The sequence below is a fragment of the Geotrypetes seraphini genome, chromosome 3 (genome assembly GCF_902459505.1).
Source record: "Geotrypetes seraphini chromosome 3, aGeoSer1.1, whole genome shotgun sequence".
NCBI lineage: Eukaryota > Metazoa > Chordata > Amphibia > Gymnophiona > Dermophiidae > Geotrypetes > Geotrypetes seraphini.
This window is the reverse complement of record NC_047086.1, coordinates 163708521-163734791: the sequence shown is the minus strand read 5'-3', so window position 1 is coordinate 163734791 and position 26271 is coordinate 163708521. Positions and strand designations below refer to the sequence as shown.

General features: G+C 43.4%; 1 protein-coding gene across 2 annotated transcripts in view; it reads left to right on the top strand.

The window, feature by feature from the left end:
* Positions 1–25316, top strand: part of LRP11 (LDL receptor related protein 11) — a 58016-nt gene extending 32700 nt beyond the window's left edge. The window contains exons 4-7 of one of the 2 annotated variants that reach the window (XM_033939913.1): positions 9142–9267; positions 12074–12286; positions 20794–20886; positions 23136–25315. In XM_033939913.1, the coding sequence (XP_033795804.1) occupies positions 9142–9267; positions 12074–12286; positions 20794–20886; positions 23136–23290 (587 nt within the window). In that variant the 3' untranslated portion in view covers positions 23291–25315. Of the gene's footprint in view, positions 1–9141; positions 9268–12073; positions 12287–20793; positions 20887–23135 lie in introns of both variants that reach the window. The other variant, XM_033939914.1, reaches the window with a different exon arrangement.
* The last annotated feature ends 955 nt before the right edge of the window (positions 25317–26271 follow it).

The following is a 26271-nucleotide window of genomic DNA, read 5'->3' as shown; positions in this document are numbered from 1 at the left end:
CACATAATATTCTGGACAAGTTCAGTCCTTTCCAAGCGAAAAAGAGTTCTAACCACTGAATTTTGGGCAATCTGTAATGCACTCAACAGGGTTATTGGTAAACCTAAGAGCACAAGATTACAATAGTCCAGACATGATAATACCATTGACTGCAAAATGACCCTAAATATGTAAGGAGACAAATACGATCAACGTCTATTGAAAAGTCGCAATCTGAAGAAAATCTTTTTTATCAGTTCCCGAACATGGCTTTTAAAAGTCAATTTCGAGTCCACCACAACACCTAGATATTTAGTTAGTAAAACCTTCAAAACCATACAAAACACCTTCACCTTTTAACTTGAAATAAAGATTGAGTTATGGACCATCAACGGCTCCTGCTCCATAGCGTACTTCACTTCTTGTTTCGATGGTCATGGAGCGGATGCCTCTTCTTTTTTTCTTTTTATTCTAAAATCTACACCTGTGCCTTTCAAGAGCAAATTCTACCTGCAGAACATGCAGGTGCTGGTGGCTATGTGCTCTTTATACCCACTGCAGTTTCTAAAGACAAACCATCCGCCAGATTCCATATTGCACAATGAACTTAATTGATTAACGAGCCATTAACTATCAAAAATTGGATGCTAACAGCCAATTATTTTAGTTAATTGGTTCTAATTAGAATTAGCTCAAGCATTTTGCTAAGAACTATTCTATAAAGGCCTGCGCACAAAGTTTATAATGTGCAACACAAAACAGGGTGTGATCATTGGAAGGGGCATAGGTGGATTGGGACATTCACTAAAGAGTTGCAGAATATTACTGAATACTGGGAATCCATGCCTAACTTACATGCCAAGACTTACACCAGCTTTCAGTTGGTGTAAATCCTCGTGCATAAAGTTAAGGATGGATCCTACTACTACTGCTATTAATTATATCTAGAGCTCTACTAGACATGTAGCATTGTACAGAGTCACAAAGGAGGCAATCCCTGCTTGAAAGAGTTTACAGTCTAAACCAGGGGTAGGGAACTCCAGTCCTCGAGAGCCATATTCCAGTCGGGTTTTCAGGATTTCCCCAATGAATATGCATTGAAAGCAGTGCATGCAAATAGATCTCATGCATATTCATTGGGGAAATCCTGAAAACCCGACTGGAATACAGACAAGACAGACAAACAGAATGCCAGGGTTGAGGATACAGTTAGGGAGGGATTATCTGCTGGCTAGGGTGGTGAGCAGTAGGCAGTAGGGTTATGGATTGAAGGCTAGATCAAAAAGGTGGGTTTTCAGTCTGCTTTTAAACAAGGGAAGGGGCTTGGCAGACAAACTCAGGTAGTTTATGCCGGGCATACTGGCACTATTTTTCAAAGAATTTGAGTACATTCCTTTACACAGCACCATTGAGCTTTGATCCAGGGACCCCTAAAGACAACATACAGAGCTAAGTAACCCAGTGGTGGCAGTTCTAACCTTAATCAAGTGAAGTCATTTATTGTATAAAACAGAAAGACTTTGAAATTTTGTTTTTTAAACATTTTTGGAGTTTTTGAGTGTGCCCCATAAAACGTGTTAAGTTATTGTGACTGGAAGGCGAACTCTTCTCCAAGGGAGGTTTAATAACCTTCCCTTCAGAGTTTCATATCTCTGAGCATTTTTCAAGCCATTTTGGGTCACTTCTCACTCACTCCTTTTTTTCCTCTATTGAAGCCAGTTCGTTTTGTTACATCTAATACCCTTTCTGGTTTCTATTTTGTTTGTTACAACCCACCCTGTACCTTGTATTTTTGGAAATCATATTGAGGGGCATAATAAAAAAAAACGTCTAAGTCCCCTTTTGGCCTAAGGCCTTAAACGTTGAAAGTAGAAGCAGAGAAAATGTCCATTATCAAAAAAAACGTCCAAAAGGAGGATTTTTTTTTTTTTTGATAATGGCCTGCCTCTACGTTCAGCTGTTTAAATGCCCAGACCACCACTATGTCTAAACTTATAAACAGTGTTTTAAGGGGCTCCGACGGGGGGTGTTGGAGGGGAACCCCCCCACTTTACTGAATACAGATCGCGCCGGCATTGTGGGAGGTTTGGGGGGGTTGAAACCCCCCACATTATACTGAAAACTTCACTTTTTCCCTAAAAAACAGGGAAAAAGTTAAGTTTCAAGTATAATGAGGGGGTTACAATCCCCCAAACCCCCCACAACGCCGGCGCGATCTGTATTCAGTAAAGTGGGGGGGGTTCCCCACCCACACACCCCCGTCGGAGCCCCTTAAAACACTGTTTTTCTTCGGCGCGGGCTTCCGCCTTGCGCTCAGTTGTCTCGGCGTGCCTTTGTCGCCGCGCGCTTTTGACTATGAACCATTAGATGTGCTCTCAAAACCCAAATGCTCCCTAATGTATGCACTTGCTTACAAAGAATCCTAACCCTCGGCAGAATTGTGAAACCCCCAGAAGAAAACTCAAAACAGCAGGACAAGTTTGGACTTCTGCCAATTTGAAGCTGCATTACTAAAGCAATTGTACTGGCTTCCAATTAGGATTCAGCTGAAAGTCTAAATTGCCCATTTAGGGCTCCTTTTACAAAGGCGCGCTAGCGGGTTAACGCACGTAATAGCGCACGCTAAACCGCCGGACGCGCTTAGCCGCTACCGCCTCCTTTGGCCAGCGCGGAGGTTAGCGCATGATGAAAAGTCGCACGCGTTGACCCCGCTAGCGTGCCTTTGTAAAAGGAGCCCTTAGGTTTTTAAAGCAGTTTATAGATACACTATAGAACAATTAAAATGCTCATGAGGTATTCCAAGTAAATTGGTTATGTTTGTAAGTACACATAGCTTTAAACTAAATTGTCCAACTGTTAAAAATGTGATGAAGAAAAAACATTTGCAGCACCCTTTTTCTTATCAGGCTGCTAAAGTGTGAAATGATCTTCCTCATCATTTGAGACAACTCAATTTATACATACCTTTTCGTAAGGCTCTAAAAAAACATATTATTTCAACATATGTTTCCTTAGTAAAACCAAAAGAAGTTAGATTTATAATAAAAAGGATTGTTATAATTTATAATTTGCAATTCCTCTTAATTTAGGGCTTCTTTTATTGTGATCTGCTCCAAATCTTATTTGGCTGGATGATTAGATTAGATAGCTATCTGATTTCTTAATCAGGCTTGTTGGTTGTTTTAAACCTTTCTGGAAAACAAACCTCAATCTGTAGTCATGCAGTTAAAGCCAGGCCTTATTTGAGCATACTTTTCTAACCTGTTGGCCTGAGACTTCCATTTGCAATCTGCATCCTAAAATACGCTGGGATTAACAGATGAATCTAGGAGATACACCCTCAGAAGTCTAGCGCGCAATAGAAATTATAAACAGCAGTAGTAGAAGTAGGCAGTGGCATAGCGAGGGTGAGAGGCGCACTCCCCCTCTTCTTTGCACCCCCCACACACTGTTTCCCTACCCCATACTTCCCCAGTGGGAACAGCACTACCAACCCGCTGCCTGTGTCGGTATAGGTGTTCCCTCTGATGTCATTTCCTAGGCGCGGGACCCAAAAGTGATGTCATAGGGAGAGCCGACACTGGTGCAAGCAACAGGTTGAAGTTACTGCTCACGCAAGTGAAGAGATAGAAGTACTGTGAGGGAGGAGGAGAGAGAGGTTCCGCCATCCTCACCAAGATTGCGCCCTAGGCAGACAACACTCCCCCACTTCCCCTTTACCACACCACTGGAAATAAGTGTGTTCCTGGTGCATGCATTATTTGTTGTGTTTCAAGCTCAAAAATGATAGGACTTCATAGTAACACAGCAAATGTCAGCAGATAAATACCATCTAGTCTGCCCAGCAAGATAAGAACATAAGAAATGCCTTCACCGGATCAGACCTTAGGTCCATCTAGATCGGCGACCCGCACACGCAGAGGCTAAGTTAGGTGTTCCCTGATGAAGACCTTGTTAACCCGTATCCCTCAATGTGATTTGCAAGAAGGTGTGCATCCAATTTACCTTTGAATCCCAGATGCCTCGAGATGTATGTCATTCCACCTACTCGTATTGTGGTCCCAGCTGATTAATTATTCTCTAGCACCTTGTGTAATTTATCAAAGATGGAGCAGCTGTTCTAATCTCAATCAGGTGCAGCAAACCTTGATAATAGCCAGCGCTGCACACCGGGCACGCTGGGATGGGGGAAAGAGGCAAATGCTAAACATATGAAGTGCAAATATTTGCTATATAAAACTTTCCAGTAGCGCATGTTGACCTTGTATTTGAGAGTGGTGCTGAAATGCTGTACACAGTAGACCATCAGGTACTAAGTAATAGAGAATGACACAGGGACAAAGTTTGTTTCCATCCTCTCCCTGCAGGCTCCATCCCCACAGACTCTGTCCTTATTTGCACAGGCCTCAAACACTTATGATTTTATATTTCAATCTTACCAAAATAGAAAAAAGGGACAGTTTTCTGTACAACTGTTTATAAATCACAAATGGAGTCTTTCATGTCGATATGGTTTTGGTACAGCCTTCCCAAAGATTCAGTTGCCTGTGTTTTTAAACCATCTTTGATGGTAATTGGATTGTCTTTCAGACATGGGTGTACAAGAGAACCTAAACTGTGTAGTGGATGAACAGGAAAATAAATGACTATCAAATGTTGTAAATGCTCCTTGATACCAGCAATGATGGATGAATCTGTTGCAGTAACAGTGTCATGTTGTATATTCTTTTATTGGTGCGGCTTGTTATTCTCTTTCCCTGATTGCCATTGTTTGCTTATTTTTCTTCTGTGGTCTGTTTGTTTCTCTTGTTGACTTACTACTAATAAAAATGATTTTCAAAAAAAAAAAAATGTTTAAGCAGCTGGGCACAATGGAAAGATGTTGCAGATGGTAGGAGTCGGAACAGCAGACAGGACTCAAAGGCAGACAAGATACAGATGATGTCATTTAACAGTAGTTCGAATAAATCCAAAAGCAGCTTCTGCAGTTTGTTTGTTTTTTAATTATTGAATTCAGTTACCAATTGTCTAAGATGTATTTTTACATATTGATACTGGTCTCAATTTTTTAGAGAATGACATGGGGAAAAGATTTGTCCCTGTCCCCAACTCCGCCCCATAATAATATCTACTGGACTATAAATGAGTGGAAGAGATGGGAAGATCTGTAATCTACAGTTCTTTGACCAACTTTTTTTCTGTTTTGCTATTTTTTCTGTTTTGCTATTTGATAAAAAAAACCTGACATTTCACAACCACATAAGTTCTGTAATCAAATCTTGTTTTTTCAAATTAAGGATGATTCGGTCAATCTCTAAATTCTTAGAACCGAAATCTATCAACATATTGGTTTATTCATTAATCATTGCAAAACTAGATTACTGTAACAGTCTATTTACAGGAATAATCCAGAAGGAATTGAGACACCTTCAAATAATTCAAAATGTAGCATTTTAATTACACTTCCCCCTCCGAATCTGCAGTTTCAGCACCCGCAGATTCAGTTATTCGTGATTTTAAAACAAAAAAACCATTTACATTTTTGGGGCTATTTTAAGCCCTGTAAGCCCCCCCTTAAGACTTACCTGGTGGTCTAGCGTGTTTTCGGGGCAGGTCACTCATAGGAAATGTCTGCCTTGAGCTCCTGTAGTCTCTCGAGACTACGACGGGGCAGGAGCGTGGGAAGATAGCTCCTACCACGAAAACCCACAAAACCACCAGGTAAGGCCTAAGGGGGGGGGGCTTACAGGGCTTAAAATAGCTGGGGGGGAAGCAGGGGTTAGGGGCAGAACCGGCCCGAATATTATTTGCATTTTTTAAAATATTCATCGGCTCTGCTCCTAACCCCCGTGGATACGGAGGGAGAAGTGTAATAACAAAATCTAGAAAATATGACCATGTGACCCTCCTGCTTTGGAATGCCCATTGGCTGCCAATCAATCAAAGAATTTCTTACAAAATCGCATTAATAACATTTAAAACGATTCATTCCAAATTATCCCAATTTATTGACAAATATCTTATTCCATATGAGCCATCCCGCATCCTCAGATTGTCAGATCGTAAATTGCTTACGGTCCCTTCCCTTCAAATAATTGGAATAAAGAGGCATGACATTTTCTCAGTTGTAGCCCCACAACTTTGGAATACCCTACCAGCTCCCGTAAGGGAGGAGACTAAACTTGAGCATTTCAAAGGCCTACTCAAGAGTCAAAGAAGCTTTCAACACTTGATTCAATTCTTCATAGTATTTCTCTAATTCCTTTAATTAAACAAGTAGCATTGTTCCCCTTCCTTGTGTTTTCTCCTAATTTGGCTTTCGTTCCTATCCAATTTGTAATTCCAACCCAATTTCCTCTTGTCTCACGTTTGTCTATCACATCCGTCTCCTTTTATTATGCCATTTGTTAGACGATATTTCTTTTACATTGTATTTCTTCTGTTAATGTCAATGGCATTATTTTTATTTTTTTATCATGTTTTTGTTTTTCCTTTTATATTTTATCTTGTAAACTTGCTTAGAAATTGGATAAACAACTAAATCAAATTTTAATAAAAACTTGAAAAAAAACTTATACAGAGTATTTTTCTCTCTATTAGTGCAATGTGTGGTAGTGGCCAAAAAAGTAATCAGGATGCTCAGGATTATTAGAAAAAGGATGGTAAATATTTTGATGTCTTTGAATCACTCCATGGTGTGACCTCACCCTGAGTTTTATGTTCAATTCTGGTTGCATTATCTGAAAACGATATAGCAGAATTTGAAAAGGTTCAAAGAAGATGAACCAAGATGACACACGGGATGTAACTCCTCTCCTATGAGGAAAAATTAAAGAAGTTAGGGCTCTTGAGCTTGAAAAAGAAATGGCTGAAGGGAATATGATTTAGGTCTACAAAATCCTGAGTGGTGTAGAACAAGTAAGAATGAATCAGTTTTTCACTCTTTCAAAAAGTGCAAAAACCAGGGGACACTCAAAATAGTTAAGCCCTGGAACTCATTGCCAGAAGATGTGGTAACAGCAGTTAGCATAGCTGGGTTTAAGAAAGGTTTGGACAAGTTTCTGCTATTGAGACATACTTGGGGAAAGCAACAGCTTGCTCTGGGGCAGGGGTGTCAAAGTCCCTCCTCGAGAGCCACAATCCAGTCAGGTTTTCAGGATTTCCCCAATGAATATACATGATATCTATTAGCATACAATGAAAGCAGTGCATGCAAATAGATCTCATGCATATTCATTGGGGAAATCCTGAAAACCCGACTTGATTGCGGCCCTCGAGTAAGGGACTTTGACATTCCTGCCCTGGGATCAGGAGCATGGAATGCTGCTACTATTTGGGTTTCTGCCAGGTACTTGTAATCTGGAAACAGGAAACTGGTCTAGATGGACCATTGGTCTTACTTAGTATGACTATTCTTATGTTCTAATCTATTCTGGAAAAGCTAATCTGCCACTGGATCTAGACAATCTTGCAGCTGAGTCAAAGATGGAGAAAAAGGGTCAATAGGGTAGATAAACAGGATATCATCTGAATAGAAGTATGCATATATTCCCTTTGATTAAATCAGTGAGTCTAAAGGACCCAAGAATAAATTAAAGAAGAGAGGGGAAAGACTTGATCCCTGGGGTACACATACAATTAGTGGCGTTGTAAGGGGAGGCGGTCCACCGCGGGCACATCCCTTCCCCAATCTGCTGCTTGCACCAGCGTCGGCTCTTCTTCTGACGTCACTTCCTGGACCCGTGCCTAGGAAGTGACGTTAGAGGAAGAGCCAGTGCTGGTGCAAGCAGAAGGTTGGGGTTGCTGCTCACGCCATGAACATTAATGAGGTATGGGGGAAGGGAAGGGGGCACATGCGGCAGGAGGGGCGGAGAAGAGAGCAGGGGAGAGGCACCACTGCCCTAGACGCCTCTCACCCTCGCTGCACCACTGCATACAATGTTGCTCTAAGGAAGAATAGCAAGTTTGAACATGAAACATACGATTTGACAAAAACAAGTTAAGTTATGAGAGTACATTTCTCCCTCCGTTTGCGGTTTCAGCAAGCGTGGTTTTGATTATTTGGCATTTTTAGCTTGCTGGCTCCTCCCCCTCAAATTACATCAGCTTGCATAGAGAAATTGCCGATTCCAAGCATTTACAGAGAAAATGGCTGATTCCCGGCACTTTCTTCACCGTGTTTTGCCTCTCCTTCAGGAACAGGCCAGGTCTTCCACCATGTTATTTCACCATATTCACGATGGTTTTTAATAGAAACAGTGAATAACATATCAGAAAATTATTTGCAGTTTTTCTGTATTTGCGGGTTTGTTAATCCCCTATCACAGCGAATAGGGATGGAGAAGTGTACTGTTCCAGAGATACCTAGTGACTCCAGCCAAGAAAGAGAATCAAAGGCTGCAGATAAATCAAGGGAAATCACTAGTACTGTACAATGTTTATTGAAATATTTTATTTATTTATTGGGATTTATTAACTGCCTTTACCTCACAGGTCCTTTTACTAAAGCCAACAGCATGGGCCGGCATGGTAAATGCTCTGATGCTCATAGGAGTTGACTGGGCATCGGAGCATTTGCCGTAATGCACTTGGCTGCGCAGCTGTGTAAAGGCACTCTTAACTGTCTCAGCACTATACTGGGTTCTAAAACCAGATTGTCTTATATGAAAGTTCAGTGAATTTTCAGAAAAATTCCAGAATTTTTGACATAAAACATAAGTTGGAAACGGGCCAATAATGGAATTGATGGATCTAAAATTGGTTTCTGCAACATAGGCCAAACTATTGCTATTTTCTAGAGAGACATTCACTGACCTGGACTATACCATTCTAGTGGCATCTGGAGGGAAGTGTCATAGCATAATGGTTCAGTTCACTCTACTCAACAGGCTCAGTGAAATTTCTGCTAGGAGAAGCATAGACCTCAATAAAAAGGTCCCAAAGAAGACCGATTGGGCAGTTTATAAAATTCTTAAATAAACATGAAAATTGAAAGCTCCTTCACATATATATAATTTTAACAATATAAATCTCAACTATCTCTGAATTCCAGAGGGTTGGGTTTTGTTTGTTTGTTTTTTAATCATTTTTTAAAATTGTGTATAGTTCTTATTAAGTTGACATGTGTAGTGCATTGACTGAATGAATGTTATGTTATGACAGGTTGTACAGGAGATTGCTCACGCTACCAGTTCACCTGTGATGATGGCTGCTGCATCGATATCACGTTTGCTTGTGACAGAGTGGTGCATTGTCCCGATGGGTCTGATGAAGCCTTTTGCCAAAACTGTAAGTACTCTTATGGCCTGATTTGGAGAAAGAAAATTTCTAAAAGCAGGAAATAGAAATGTACTACTTACAAGTTTTCAATAAATGTTAACTGTATAGGAGAGTGGCGCAGTGGTTAAAGCTACAGCCTCAGCACCCTGAGGTTGTAAGTTCAAACCCACACTGCTCCTTGTGACTCTGGGTAAGTCACTTAATCCCTCCATTGCCCCAGGTACATTAGATAGATTGTGAGCCCTCTGGAACAGACAGGGAAAAATGCATGAGTACCTGAATAAATTAATGTAAACCGTTCTGAGCTTCCTTGGGAGAACAGCATGGAAAATTGAATAGATAAATCCCAAATTCACAACACTCTGGTAAAAGAGACCTAAAAATCCTGTAACTATAAAAACGCTGTAGTTAAAACTAAAAAGTGCTTACACTCAGCTACAATTATATGTTGACTAAATAAATAATAATGTGTAGAAAGAGCCCTCAGTTATTAGCACTGATTTACACCACTACTGGGCAAAGATGCTTTTGCAGCAATATGCTTATGCCCAGTAATTATAAAAGGCTTTAAAACTTTTGCCTAATGGTCTGAAATTTGGAAGCTAAAATTTAATGCTAAAAAATGCAAGGTCATGCATTTGGGCTGCAAAAACCTGAGGGAACGGGGAGAAGAACTTATGAGCAGAAGAGTGGAACTTGGGTGTGATTGTATGTGATGATCTTAAGGTGGTCAAACAGGTTGAAAAGCTGACGGTGAAAGCTAGAAGGATGCTAGGTTGCATAGGGAGAGGTATGGCCAGTAGGAAAAAGAAGGTATTGATGCCCCTGTATAAGACTCTGGTGAGACCTCATTTAGAATATTGTGTACAATTATGGAGATAGTACCTTCAAAAAGATATAAACAGGATGGAGTCAGTCCAGAGGAAGGCTGCTAAAATGGTGTGTGGTCTTCGTGATAAGGTGTCTGGGGACTGACTTAAAGATCTCAATCTGTATACTTTGGAGGAAAGACGGGACAAGGGAGATATGATAGAGACGTTTAAATACCTATGTAATGTAAATGCGCATGAGTCGCGTATCTTTCATTTGAAAGGAAACTGCAATGAGAGAGCATAGGATGAAGTTAAGAGGTGATAGGCTCCAACGTAATCTAAGGAAATACTTTTTTACAGAAAGGGTGGTAGATGCATGGAATAGTCTCCTAGAAGAGGTGGTGGAGACAGAGACTGTGTCTGAATTCAAAAGGGCCTGGGATAAGCATGTGGGATCTCTCGGAGAGAGAAAGAGATAATGGTTACTGCGGATGGGCAGACTAGATGGGCCATTTGGCCTTTACCTGCCATCATGTTTCTATCCCTGGGCTACTTTTCTACAGTATATACACACTCAAAAATGCACCCAGTGTATACAGTATGCGCATGAATTATAACACCAAAAATTATGGTAACACATAATAAATCCACTTATCTGCCAGTTGCTGAAAAGACAGCTAACTGCTCAGCTCCGGAACTATCCAGGAAGCAAAATTATCCACTTCACTTGTCCTCAGGTTTCTAAAACTAGCTTTCAAACCCCTCTGGAGCAATACACAAGACACTACTCAGGGGCTCAACGAGGTGACCTGTTTCGCTAATTCATCATGAGACGTTCTGCATTAGTTGTGTCATCTGCGTGTACTAACCACACAATAATATTTTGAGAAGGGCATGTCGGAGCGGAGAATAGGCATGAATGCACTATTCAGCTGATGTGCTGACATTAGATAAGGGGCAGTAAGTGTTCCCATATTAATTTTTTTTTTTTTAATTAAATTTTTCAATTTTTACAATCCAAAAACATGAAGAAAAATGGAAATTTCTATAAAGTACAACAAAGGAAAAAATCTTACAGGAAATCCATCAAGTCCTCGTCAGGAGAGAAGTTATTCCCTAAACTTGAAGAAAAAAAATCTAAAAGAAATAATTAGGATAATAAATCTTACTAATATAAACAGCGTTGGAAAATATCTTAATATTCCTGTCAAGATTGTTTATTCTCAGTGTCTTTCAAAAACTATTCTAGCTGAAGTGGATCCCAAAAAACATAATCATCATTCTGGAAATGTAATAAACATTTACAAGGAAATGTAAGGAAAAAAGTAGCTTTCAGGGCTAATACTCTAGACTTCATTCTTCTCAATTGAATTGCCCTGGCTACATCAGGAAATAACATTACTTTAGCTTTGCAGAAAATCTCATCTTTCTTTTTAAAATCAAAGATTTATCACCTTCATTAAGGCAAGTTACCAAAAGGGTAGTTCTTGTCTGAATCACATCTTGAGAATTCTAAAAAAGGCAGTTAAGTCTAATTCTGAAGGCACCATAAACAATCTACCCCTTGTTCACCCTGGAGCTTTTTTCTAGAAGAAATAGAATAACATTTTGAAAAAGATACGGTGGCAGCATTCTCCATACCTAGAATCGCTTTGATTTATTTTTTCAAAAGGATCTCAGGTGAAAGTAAATATATAGTAGGAAAATTAACAGACCTCATGTTAATTTTTTTTAAAGGCCGTTTGCTAATGTCGAAATTAGCACATGGCCAGAAGTAAAACAAATAGAAAAAAAGGCTATTTTATGCTTCATTAGAAATGAGTGTTAAGGTAATGTTTAGCAGTGTCTCTTACCATACCATGAGCAGCAAGAAATGCCAAGTCTGGATGCTTAAGTCTTGCTGACATAAGTGAAAGTCAAAAGCAATAATGGAATATGTTCAGAAGACCTAATAGACAGAGCCAAAGACATGGCCTTATGGTAGTTTCCTCCATTTTATTCAGTTAGTCCTGGTCGCAAGACTGTGATTCATGTTGATGAAAGCCCTGCCCAGCAGAGGACCATGGGATGGGTCAAAGATATAGACAAGAACCTGTTGGTAGGAAATACTCAGAAAACCAGTGCCCAGGACCAGCCACTTGCACCGCTGAAAGCAGAGACAGTGACCCAGTCAGTCACCGAGGAACTAAAGGAAGAGATCAAGGCACATCTACCAGGTAATTATGATCATTTAGCTAAATATTCAAATAAAAAGTTAAGGGGCCCTTTTACTAGGGTTACCAGATTTTCCGTATGGAAAATCCAGACACCCTAGACCCAACCTGTTCCTCCCATCCCCGTCACACACCCCAATCCCGCCCTAGCTCCGCCCCCGCTGGCTGATCTCGTGGAGCAGAACAACATTATCGCGTCGCAAGCGGGGATGCCATTCTGCCCGACAGCAATTTTAGAAGCTTTTCAAAACCCGGACAAAGTGCCTGGTTTTGAAAACCCGCTAGACCCCCAGACATATTCTCAAAAGGAGGACATTTTCTCAAAAGGAGGACATGGCCAGGAAAATCCAAACATCTGGTTACCCTACCTTTTACTAAAGAGAAGAACAGAGACTACTTCAAAACAATTTAATGCATTTTGTGGTATTTGCTTGTTAGTGCATGGTAACCCACATTACATATTTTTAAAAATAATTTTGAGGTGGGTTGGGCAGCCACCTGTGCCTTGGTGCAGGAAAATGCATATAAAGTTATCACCTGATGGTATTATACGCCTGAGTAGTTACATTTCATGTATCCTGCAGCATCGGATAGGTGCTGGCATTGTCAGCAGAGTTTGGGCACTTTCTTACATATTTGGTGGGACTGTCCAGTGCTGCAACCCTTTTGGAGGATAGTAGTAGGGGAGCTCGGGTGGGGATTACTTCATTGGGTTGTTTATTGGGGGTTATATAATGCTAAATATTCTAAGTGGCAAACTAAGATACTGCGATGGGGTCTAGCATCTGCTAACTGTTTGATTGCTGGTTCTTGGAAGACCGCTGGGACACCCAACCGGGAGATTACAACAGTTGAGGCGTATGGAAGAGATGGTGGCTCGACACAGAGGTTATTATGTTCTTTCAGTGGGAACCTGGGTTTTAATTTCTGAAAAATTGGTGTCTTTGCAAGTGGGCTGAATCTATTCTCTTTGCTGTACGGTGCTTTAGGAGGGGCTGGGGGCGGTGATTGGCTAGGAGTTCTTCTTTGGGGGGGGTTGGGGGGAAGGGGGAACGATGTTATTGTAAAGCTCACTGTTTAGCGGGCTAGTCAGAGGATTTTGTTCATTTTGTCTGTTGGTTGGGTATATTTCGCTTCTCTTTTCTTTTTATGTGGAGATACTGTATAGTTCTGTTAGTTGTAATGTATAGTAGATATGTACTCTACAGTTGTTCTCTTGTATAGTTTGAAAATTTAATAAAAATCTTAAATAAAAAATAATAATAATAATTTTGGGAGGGAACATGTCATGGGTAGAGAGTAGATATTCTCACATTACCCAGCTAGTACTCTATATTTATAAGGCCCATTTGGCATCAACTGGGAATGGAGCATTTTTTTTTATTTGGTTCCAGTTTTATGGAATAGTTTGCCATTAGAGCTGAGGAAAGAAGAATCCTTAATAAACTTTAATTTTAAAAGGCCCAATACTTTTTGATTAGCTTTCCCTTGTTTATCTAACTGAAATCCTTTGTTATAATTTGCAGAGTAAGAGTATGCAAGCGTATTCTTATCCTTACTTTTCTTTTTTCTGTTTTTTAAGGGAGTTCTTTTCATTATTTATGATCATATTGTAAACCCGCTTTGATCTCATTTGTAGCCTAAGTGGTATATTAAGAGTTTTAATAAACAAACACTAACCAGATAATACACAGGATCACATAAAATTCTGCTGTTAAGTCTATAGAATAAGACAAGCACATGTCCGTCCTTCTTAGATTGACTATTGACCCCTTATGTTCCCTCCTGAACACTTTGCTCCAGTCAGCAAATTATCCCAGGACAAGCAGGCAGCATATTCTTGACTGATGGGTGACGGCACCGACGGAGCCCCGGTACGGACAATTTTAGAGTGATTGCACTCTAAGAACTTGGAAAGTTCTAGCCGGCCGCACCGCGCACGCGCGAGTGCCTTCCCGCCCGACGGAGGCGCGCGGTCCCCAGTTTCTTAGTTTCCGCGGAGCTAAGAAGACGCGTTTCTTTCAACGGCTGTTGAAAGTTCTTTTTTCTAGTAAAATCGCCTTCCCGCTCACGTAAACCCTTTTGGAAATTTTATTTCCGTTGTTTCTTTTCTTTTCTAAAAAAAAATAAATAAATAAATTTTTTTCTTCAATTTTTCAGTTAGCCCCGGCGGGGCCTATTGCCATCATCGAGGCCTCGGCCTTCGATTTGGCAGAAGCCGTATTCACTTTCATGCCCCCTCAACCCGGGTTTAAAAAGTGCCAGCGGTGCGCTCGACCAATTTCATTGACAGACCCACACAACTGGTGTCTGCAGTGTCTTGGTCCTGACCATCGAGCGTCTACCTGCTCCCGCTGTACGACTTTAAAGAAGAGAACACTTAAAAACCGCCAGATACAGCAGCAGTTATTGTTCGGCGCCGAGATGTCTGATTCCGCACCACCGGCACCAACGTCGGCCCCATCTCAGTCGGCACCTACTTCGTCGACACCGCGCGATACCGCGCCGGCGTCGCACCCCGCAGGTAAGCCGGCTAAGAAGCCTTCCCCATTGGAGCGTCCTCCGGTCTCAGTAGCAGCGAGTCCAATCCTGCCGACCGCGAGGCGCCCACGGAAGCGCTCCGCTCCGATTGAGGTTAGCCCCTCGACATCGGGTTCCTCTTCGGAGTGTAGAGCGGCACCCAAGGTACCGCAGAAGAAAAAAGCGGTACCGGTGCCTTCATTGGACGAGCGCATTGCCGCAGTCCTGCAGATCCAGCTAAAGGAACAACTCCAACAGCTACTCCCTGCTCTTTTGACTCCGAGCCTTCCAGTCCCGGTCCGGTCTGAGCCGCCAGTACCGACGGTGCAACAGCCCCCTTTATCGGCATCCACTTTGTCGGTACCGGGGCACATCACTTCTTCGGTATCAATGCCAGTCTTGGCACCGGAACCGAGACACCAGGCTGTTCAAACATCGGCACCGGCACAACCTTTAACATCTCCCGGTACCGGTTCACAGAGGTCTGGTAAGTCGACTCATAAAACTCGACACCTAGAACCCTCCACACCGGAGTCACGAGACCGCAGTTTTCAGGTGAGGGACCCTGATCTGTGGGGTGATTCAGAAGAGCCTTTCCTCTCTGAGGGAGAGTGTTCATCAGGGGACGAGGATCCTTCTGGTTTAGATCCGTCTTCCAAACCTGATGCAACTTCTTTCACCTCTTTTCTTAAAGAGATGTGTGACTCTTTATCTATTCCCTTGGAGGCTGAATCCAAAAAATCCAAGGCATTTTTAGATGTTCTTGACTTTGACCAGCCTCCAAGGGAATTTCTCAAGCTGCCTCTCCATGACATTTTAAGAGAGACATTTTACAAAAATCTAGAGACACCCTTGACCATTCCAGGAGCTCCCCGTAAACTGGACTCCTTATATAAGGTTATACCAATTCCAGGCTTTGACAAGCCTCAACTCCCCCATGAGTCTTTATTAGTAGAGTCTACTTTAAAGAAATCCACGGGGGCTAGTGTATATGCTTCTGTCCCTCCTGGCAGGGAAGGTAAGGCTATGGATAAGTTTGGCAAAAGGCTGTATCAAAATGCAATGCTAGCGAACAGGTCAGGAAACTATGCTTTCCATTTTTCCTTTTATCTTAAGCATCTTATTCAAAGTTTGTCATCTTTTGAGAAATATCTCCCTGACCGTAAAAAATCAGCCTTTCGCCAAACTTCTTCATCGCTCTTGCAACTGCGCAAGTTCATGGTCAGATCAATCTATGACACTTTTGAGCTGACCTCTAGAGCCACAGCTATGTCGGTGGCTATGCGACGACTAGCCTGGCTCAGAGTGTCCGAACTCGATGTCAATCACCAAGATCGACTGGCCAATGCACCTTGCTTAGGGGATGAGCTGTTCGGAGAATCCATGGACTCTACTACTCAGAAACTTTCAGCTCATGAGACTCGATGGGATACTCTCCTTAAGACAAAGAAGAAGACCCCACCTTCTAGGCCTTTTCGTCAACAATCGGCCTATCAACGAAGGTTTGTGGCTCGTCCCTTACCTCAGACACAGCAACAACCCAGGCGTCAGAGGCAACAACAGAGGCAACCTGCTCGACCTGCCCAGCAGCAACAGCAAGTAAAACCTCCTCCTTCTCAAAAGTCAACTCAGCCCTTTTGACTTGGTTCTCCTGGACATAGCCAGTCTTCCTCCTTCTACTCATCTTCCACAGCCTATAGGAGGACGCCTTATACATTTCATAAGCCGTTGGGAAATCATCACCTCGGACCTGTGGGTCCTCAACATCATCCGCCACGGCTACTCTCTCAACTTTCAGACACCTCCTGCCCAAAGTCTGCCAAGAGAGTCTGCTTTCAACACTCCTCGGTCTTCCCTCCTTCTTCAAGAGGTTCAATCCCTCCTCCTTCTGAACGCTATAGAGGAGGTTCCTCTAGATCAGAGAGGGCAGGGATTCTACTCCCGTTATTTTCTTGTCCCCAAAAAGACAGGAGATCTAAGACCCATCCTAGATCTTCGCGATCTAAACAAATGCTTGGTCAAAGAGAAATTCAAGATGCTTTCTCTGGCCACTCTTTACCCTCTTCTCAATCAAGGCGACTGGCTATGCTCCCTCGATTTCAAAGAAGCATACACTCACATACCGATCCATATAGCATCCAGACAGTACCTCCGCTTCATGATCAATCATTGTCATTACCAATACAAGGTGCTACCCTTCAGTCTAGCCTCCTCTCCAAGAGTGTTCACCAAATGTCTGATTGTGGTGGCTGCCTTTCTACGCTCTCACCACCTTCAAGTTTTTCCATATCTGGACGATTGGTTGATCAAAGCCAATTCTTCTCAGACAGTACTTCAGGCCACCAACCAGACCGTCCTATTTCTTCAACTTCTGGGGTTCGAGATCAATCTACCCAAATCTCATCTCATCCCCACTCAGAGGCTTCAATTCATCGGCGCTGTCTTGGACACAGTCCTCATGAGAGCGTTCCTGCCACTCAACCGTCTTCAAACGCTTCAATCTCTCTGTCAGCAAGTGCTTCCACAACATTCCATCTCTGCCAAGCAAATGATGATACTCTTAGGTCACATGGCCTCCACAGTTCATGTCACACCCTTCACACGTCTTCATCTGCGCACTTCTCAATGGACCCTAGCTACCCAGTGGTCCCAAGCAATGGATCCTTGCTCACGTCACATATATGTGACATCATCTCTTCGTCAGTCTCTTCAATGGTGGTTGATATCCTCAAATATCTCCAGAGGTCTTCTGTTCCATCTACCTCCTCATCAGCTTGTCATCACCACCGATGCCTCCCCTTACGCTTGGGGAGCTCATTTGAACGAGTTCCAAACTCAAGGTCTTTGGACAACACAAGAAATGAAGCATCACATCAATTTCTTGGAACTCAGAGCGATGTTTTATGCCCTCAAGGCCTTCCAACATCTTCTCTTTCCTCAAGTCCTGCTGTGCACAGACAATCAAGTTGCGATGTACTACATCAACAAACAGGGTGGGACAGGCTCTCGCCTTTTGTGCCAGGAAGCCCAAAGGATCTGGACTTGGGCCGTAGATCACCATCTATTTCTGAAAGCTATCTACATTCAGGGCGAACAGAATTCCTTAGCGGACAAGCTCAGCAGAATTCTCCAGCCCCACGAATGGACACTCGATCCTCTCACTCTACAGTCCATCTTCGCTCAATGGGGCACTCCTCAGATAGACCTCTTTGCAGCTCCTCACAATCATCAGCTGCCCCACTTCTGCTCCAGACTCTACTCTCCTCACCGTCTGGCAGCAGATGCATTTCTCCTGGATTGGTCCAATCTCTTCCTGTATGCTTTCCCTCCTCTGCCTCTCATGCTCCGGACCTTGTTCAAGCTCAGGAGGGAACAAGCCACGATGATTCTGATTGCGCCTCGGTGGCCCAGGCAACATTGGTTCTCCCTTCTACTTCAACTCAGTTCCAGGGATCCTGTTCTACTTCCACTATTTCCTTCTCTGCTTACGCAGCATCAGGAAACCCTTCTGCATCCCAACCTCCAGTCTCTGCACCTGACAGCCTGGTATCTCTCGGGCTGACTTCGAATGATACTCTTTTGTCTCAGTCCGTTCGTTCTATTTTGGATGCCTCCAGGAAACCTACCACTTTGCAATGTTACCATCAGAAGTGGACACGGTTTTCTTCCTGGTGTCTTCTTCATCATCATAATCCTACCTCCCTTGCTGTGGAGACCTTGTTGGATTACCTTCTTTCTTTGTCTGACTCTGGTCTCAAGTCTACTTCCATCAGAGTCCACCTCAGTGCTATTGCTACTTTTCATGAGCCAGTCCATGGGAAACTCCTTTCAGCTCATCCTTTGGTCTCCAGATTCATGCGAGGTCTTTTCAATGTGAAACCACCTGTTAAAGCACCTCCTGTGATCTGGGATCTTAATGTGGTTCTCTCAGCCTTAATGAAGCCTCCGTTTGAACCTTTGGCCACGGCTTCTTTCAAATTTCTCACTTGGAAGGTTCTCTTCCTGATTGCTCTCACCTCTGCCAGGAGGGTCAGTGAGCTCCATGCACTAGTAGCAGACCCACCTTTTACCGTCTTTCATCATGACAAGGTGGTTCTGCGTACACATCCAAAGTTTCTCCCTAAGGTTGTCTCTGATTTCCATCTCAACCAATCCATTGTTCTGCCTGTCTTCTTTCCGAAACCTCACTCTCATTCTGGAGAACAGGCTCTGCATACTTTGGACTGTAAGCGGGCTTTAGCTTACTATTTAGACCGTACTAAGCCCCACAGATCATTCCCTCAACTCTTTCTGTCCTTTGATCCGAATAAATTGGGACATCCTGTTTCTAAATGTACGCTGTCTAATTGGCTCGCAGCGTGCATTTCTTTCTGTTATGCTCAGACCGGACTGACACTGGAAGGTTCTGTCACAGCCCATAGAGTTCGAGCCATGGCAGCATCTGTGGCTTTCCTCCGTTCCACACCTATTGAGGAAATCTGCAAGGCTGCTACTTGGTCCTCAGTTCATACTTTTACATCTCACTATTGTCTGGACGCATTCTCCAGACGGGATGGTCACTTCGGCCAATCTGTTTTGCAAAATTTGTTTTCCTAATGGCCAACCTTCCCACCATCCCTCTTTTTGTTAGCTTGGAGGTCACCCATCAGTCAAGAATATGCTGCCTGCTTGTCCTGGGATAAAGCACAGTTACTTACCGTAACAGATGTTATCCAGGGACAGCAGGCAGATATTCTTGCGTCCCACCCACCTCCCCGGGTTGGCTTCTTAGCTGGCTTATCCTAACTGGGGACCGCGCGCCTCCGTCGGGCGGGAAGGCACTAGCGCGTGCGCGGTGCGGCCGGCTAGAACTTTCCAAGTTCTTAGAGTGCAATCACTCTAAAATTGTCCGTACCAGGGCTCCGTTGGTGCCGTCACCCATCAGTCAAGAATATCTGCCTGCTGTCCCTGGATAACACCTGTTACGGTAAGTAACTGTGCTATCTCTTCACGTCACATCACCATATTCTTAGTGATTGTCACCTACCCTCTGGCATGTACTCCTAATTTCTCTTCGCCTGGAAAATTTCCCAGATAAATTCAAAGCCATTCTTAAGACTTTTTTGTTGACTGATGCCTAAAATGGAAGCTCCTCCCCAGCACCCAAAATTGTCTAACTCAGGAAAGCACACCGAGTCGTAGTGCGTGTCAGGTGACCCATAGAGGACCATCCAGACCAGTAGGAGCTTTTTGGTCACGCAGATGAATAATGAATAGTGTTCTTGTGAAGGGTCCTCAGCAGACAGCGAGACGTGTCAAAAAAAGATAACAGCATAAGGCACAGTTCATAACCATGATGAGAAAGTAGCTCTCCTCCACATTCACATGGCAACAGACATCCAAAGATGGTACATGTCCTTGGCTGTACACACACAGATTTTGTAAACACATCCAAAATGCTTCAGGGCAGTAAAGATAGTTCTTGGCCTAAGTTTCAGGCCTACAGTGTACCAATAGATAAAGCAGGAATCACCCCTACAGTGCCCCTCTCCCACCCTCTTCTCCGTCCCCTGTTCTTGCTGCGCACGTGCACCCCTTCCCTTCCCCCGTACCTCTTTAACTTTCATGGCGTGAGCAGCAACCCCAACCTGCTGCTCGCACCAGCATCGGCTCTTCCTCTGACATCACTTCTTAGGCACGGGTCCAGGAAATGACATCAGAGGAAGAGCCAAAGCTGGCATGAGCAGCAGGTTGGGATTGCTGCTCGCGCCACGCACATTAAAGAGGTGCTGCATCTCTTCCTCCCTTCCCTCCACACCATGTCCAACATTCCTTGGCGGTGCAAGCCTAAAGGTTAAAAAAAAAAGTGAATTGATCTGAGCACTCCGGCAATGAGGCTGAACCAAAGAGTTTGAAGCACTTAAGGATAATTGATACAGTTATTACTGCTTCCTTCATGCAGTGAAAGAGCCTTCATATCAGTATAATATTGTCAGTCTTGCTTTCCTCAGATAAAGACCTTTCAGAGACTCCTACCGAAGATCAGAATTCAAATATTATCTCAAAAATGAGTCAAGATGGAGGACATCCAGTTCCAGAAGCAGGTATGTAGCAATCTTAGGTGTTCTAGAAGATCATTCATTAGTACTGTGCTTCTCAACTCAGTCCTAAAGGCACACCCAGCCAGTTAGCTTTCCAGGATATCCACAATAACTGTGCATGAAAGAGATTTGCATGCACTGCGTCCTTGATATGTACATTTGTCTCATGTATTGTCATTGTGGATATCATGGAAACCTGACTGGATGGGTATGCCGCAAGAATTGGGTTGAAACAGCAGTATTGAATGCTAAGACTGACTCAGTACTAGTTCACAGGCCCTGCCTCCCAAATGGAAGCCTGGAAGGGGCAGAGTTAGTCTGTACTGGATCAGCCTCAGTACTCCCTGTACTTCCAGAGAAGTAATTGCTGGTGGTGGGGTATGAGGCAAAAGTTGATTGCTGGGGGAGGGGGAGGGTTACCAGATGTCCAGATTTACCCGGCATGTCCTCTTTTTAGAGGACATGTCTGGGCATCCAGATGGCTTTTCAAAACCCTGCACTTTGTCTGGGTTTTGAAAAGCTTCCAGCTTGGGACTGTGTCGGGAGGGCATCTGCGCCTGCATGGATGCAGCGTGGTGACATCATGCACGTGACATCATCTTGTCAAACCTGCGCAAGCGCAGTTGCCCTCCTGACGCGGCTCTGAGCACGAGAACAGGTTGAAGGGGGGCGGGGCTGGGGTGGAACAGGGCGGGCCTTGGGGGCGGAGCCATGGGCCCGGATTTTACAATAGTGAAATCTGGTAACCCTATGCAGGACATAAATGTTTCTAACAAAGCTCCCCCTAGAAACCCATGGGAGGGGGTGACCTTAACGATCTGTGGTCTGGCGTGCAACAGCTGAGATTCCCCTCCCTAGCAATAATTTATCTCTATGAAATACCATCCCTTAAATTAAAAAAATGGAATTGAGGGTACACATCTTTTCTTATGTCATTCCTTGACTCACCCAAGTGGACTAGGGAATAACAGAGGTAAGAAGGATTTCCGTGTACTCTTGCCTCTTAAAATTGCACCTCCTGACACAACTATTAAGGGTCAGACTGACACATAAGGACAGTGACTTTGGCAAAAGTATGCTTTGCATTAAAAATAGTGAAAACACCTGAAATGTGGCTTTTTTATGAGTTTCCAAATGTTTTGTCTTTTTCATATGACGTCCTGCAAAGCTATCAAATTGGCTCTGATGGGGAGAAAGTGAAATATGGACTACTGTGATTTTAATGGTTCACTCTGAAGAATGTTTGTAAGATTTTGATATAAAGTTTTGTAGGATAAAGGTTTAAGTCACAATTTAATTCACAATAAAGATCAGTCAAAAACCTGTTCACCTATCTAGAGACCAATTATCAATGCACTAATGTTATGTCAGAGCACAAACACGAGCAGTGGCCTAGTGAAGGGGGGGAGGGAAGACTGCCCTGGGCGCCGTCTTCGTGGAGGCGCTGGCACTTCTCCACCCCCCACATCATGCTCACACCCTCCCTTCCCCCCATACCTCTTTAAATCTTTGCCAGTACAAGCAAACTCTCCGGTCTGCTGCTCATGCTGGCCTGGCTCCCCTCTGAAATCACTTCCAGATCGCGGGGCCAGGAAATGACATCAGAGGGAAAACCAATGCCAGTGCAATCAGCAGACTGAAGAAGCTGCTTATGCTGGTGAAGATTTAAAGAGATACAGGGGGAAAGGAGGGCACGAGTGTGGCATAAGGAGCGTGGGATGGAGAGGAAGGTGCATGGGGGGAGGGCTTGCCATCACCCTGGGCGCCTCCTATCCACGTTATGCCACTGAACACGAGGGTTGTGCTTTTTTTTTTTTAACAAAATGAAAAAAAAATATATAAACCTTGTTCATTTCATTTCAAAGTAAAATTCTGGAAAACAAAAAACATTTGTGTAAATTTCTTATATACCCCCTCTTCTATTAAACTGCGCTAGCAGTTTTTAGCGCAGAGAGCCACGCTGAATGGCCCGTGCTGCTCCTGATGCTCATAGGAACGGGCCATTCAGCGCAGTTCCCCACGCTAGAAACTGCTAGCGCAGTTTAATAGAAGAGACCCACAGTATGTCCTATTTCTAAAACAAAATGAAATTCAGCTAATAAAGGTAAAAATGGAAACTATGGCCAAGCACTCCTTGCAAACACTGACATACGAACATTTTTTATTTTTTCTATATACAGCTGTACTTAGCCATCCCTTAAAGTGTAAGAACCCGAGCTAATGATGTGGCTTTTTTTTCTCCTTACTATTAGGAGCTGTCTTGCCTTTGGCCCTGGGCTTAGCCATTACTGCACTATTGCTTCTCATGGTTGCATGCCGACTGCGTTTGGTGAGACAAAAACTGAAAAAAGCCCGTCCTATATCTTCTGAGGCATCGGACTACCTCATAAATGGCATGTACCTATAGCAAACGCAATATGAAGGACCTTGAAGCAGCCGAGCTCTTCCTGACTGCTGATGGATATTGCTGGTGAAACTCTGCACCTTATAAGAAAACTATTCATTACAAAAAAGGAAAAATGCCAACCATTTTGTGAGCAATCTGACATTCTCTTATTTCAGAGTTTCAGAAATTTATCAAAATCAAAAGATGGTAATTTGAGCTCATACACAAGTAGGTAAATGTAAGTTTGGGCAAGATATTGGTTGTAAAGTAGAGATGCAGGGAAAAGAAGTGCAGCAAAATAGGGAGAGATGCCCTGGAAACTGAAACGCAGCATGAAAGTGGGAAGTATCACATTTCATTTCATAATACAGTACTCCACTGAAATTTGCGGGGGTTCCATTCCAGGAACCCCCATGAATTTCAAAAAACCACAAATGCGGTTTTTCGCCTGTCAAAAGGCAGGAGAGGGCAGCTGGAGCGCCGGTGGGTGAAGAAAATCACTTGCAGTCTGCTCCGCCCGCCACTTCCTTTAGTAAAGTCAGGCTACACCAATCAGGAGCTGATTGGTGTAGCCTGACTGTACTACAGGAAGAGGCAGTCGGGGCAGACCGCGAATGAATGATTCGTGAACGCGCAGGGGAATACTGTATACATTGTGAAGGCAACCCATTTGATTTAATAGCCAATCTAGAGAAATAGGAGTCACCACTACTTTTATTTTCTTTCAATGAAATGAAAATCAAAATGTACTGAATCCTGTCATTGCATTCAGTGGCGTAGTAAAGGTCTGTCCCAGACACTATGTTGGTGGGGGCGCCAACACCCTTCCACCGCTTCCCACTCCTCCCCTTGCCATGCGCGCACCCCTTGCCTCCCTTCCCCCACATCTCTAGTTCACTGCCACAAGCAACAACTTCAACGTGTTTCTTTCACTGTCACTTCCGGGTACCACACATAGGAAGTGACGTCAGAGGGAGAGCCCCCGGGGTCACGAGGAACACATTGAAGTCGTTACTTGGGGCGGTGAACAACTAGAGGTATGAGGGAAGGGGGGGCGCATGTGCATCAGTGGGTAATCAAGGAAGGAGTGGGGAGGCAGAGACAAGGGCGGGGGAGGGGCACCTCACCCTTGCTACAGCACCAATTGTATTGCTCCTTTAACTACAAATTCAGTAACAAAAAGAGCCAAATTCACCCCCTCTTTTACAAAGCCACGCACAAAAGCCTTGAAGCCCTTTAAATCCATATGGGCTTTGGGGTATTTACCACAGCGGCAGCTGCTAGTGTGGCTTTGTAAAAGGGAGGACGAGGGGATGTGATAGCTCCACCCTGCAGCTAAGAGGGGATTCACATATCAAGCAGGCAAAAAGTATGCCCCGGAAGGTCTGCCCACAAGACATTGATGTGAAAAAGATTTGGCTTAGCTCCAAAGAGGATAAATATCAAGATTACTACATCCGAGGAATCAATGTAATATAGAAACAGAATAGGATAGAAGTGGTGGGGACAGAGACTGTCTAAATTCAAGAAGGCGTGAGATAGGCACGTGGGATCTCTGAGAGAGAGAAAGAGAAAATGGTTACTGCAGATGGACAGACTAGATGGGCCATTGGTGGCCTTTATCCGCTATCATGTTTCTATAAAGTCTGCCTTCAACTCTAATTTCTCTCACTTTGCCAGTTCCTTGCTTCTTAAAATCCCAATTCAATCAATTTGCAGACTTTGGGGTTCTCCGATGCAGCTGTGCTAAAGAGATACAGGGGAAGTGTATTTTCTGCATGTTAAAGCCAGTTTTAGCATAGCAGTAAAATGTACATTTATAGTTTTTGACAATTATATCCCACATCAGCCTACAAAAGTTCAATGTGGCTTACTATCTTAAAGAAAAAAATAAGACAACTGTCAAAATAAAAGCAATAATACAATTGGCATTGCCTAATCAAACCCCCCCCCTCTTTCCCCTCCTTTTTCAAAACCGTGCCAAGAGATTTTTAGCGCCAGCACGTTGATTGCTCTGCACTGCTCTGGCGATCATAGAGCTCATATGAGCGTTGGAGCAGCGCAGAGCATTTAACGCGCCGGCCAGTGCTAAAAACCTTTTGTGCGGTTTTGGAAAAAAAAGGGGGGGTGGGTCAAATTAAAACATAAATATATGGATTAAAATATGTTTTTAATATTTTTCTAAAAGGAGGGATAATTTTATGGCTAGGTGCTAATGTTGCTATTAGCGTGTGGCCATTAAAAAAAAAAAAAGCTCTTGAGCACTTACTACCACTTATTTTGTAGGTGGTAAGGGCTCACCCGCTAATTCTGCGCTAATCAGTTAGCAGACAGTCATGCAGATGCATTAACTGAGAAATGCTCATTCTCCACCCCCTCAGACACGCCCCTTGGCAAAAATTTACAAATCTATTTTTTTTTTTTTTTATTCTTTATTCATTTTATAATATACATCAAGTGTACAGAAAATATCAACAATTAAAATAATACATCACTTGAAATACCACAGTTTCTCCATAAATAAAGTTTATCCCCCCCCCCCACACACACACCAAATTGATATTATATTTTACCACATGGGTAGCACATTCATATTTGGAACTTACTGTGAGTCAAAAAAGGGAGCACAGAAATGGGTGCATCATGGACAGATCAGGCATTCTTTTAAATGATGCATTCAATTTCAGAATTAGGGCCTCTACGCCCACATTTAAGGGCTCCTTTTATGAAGCCGTGTTAGCAGCTTTAGCGCACACGACTTTTCATCACGCGCTAACCCCCGCGCTAGCCGGAAAACTACCACCTGCTCAAGAAGAGGCAGTAGCAGCTAGCGCGCTAATACGCTAATGCGCCTTCGTAAAAGGAGCCCTAAGTGTGCCATTTTGGTGCAGCCACTTTGCAGATGGCCGCGTATAAAGAGAGGCGTGGTTCCCAGGCATAAGTGCTAGTCTATAAACTGCACCTAAATTTAAGTGTGGCTAATAAAATAGCGCTTCTTGGCG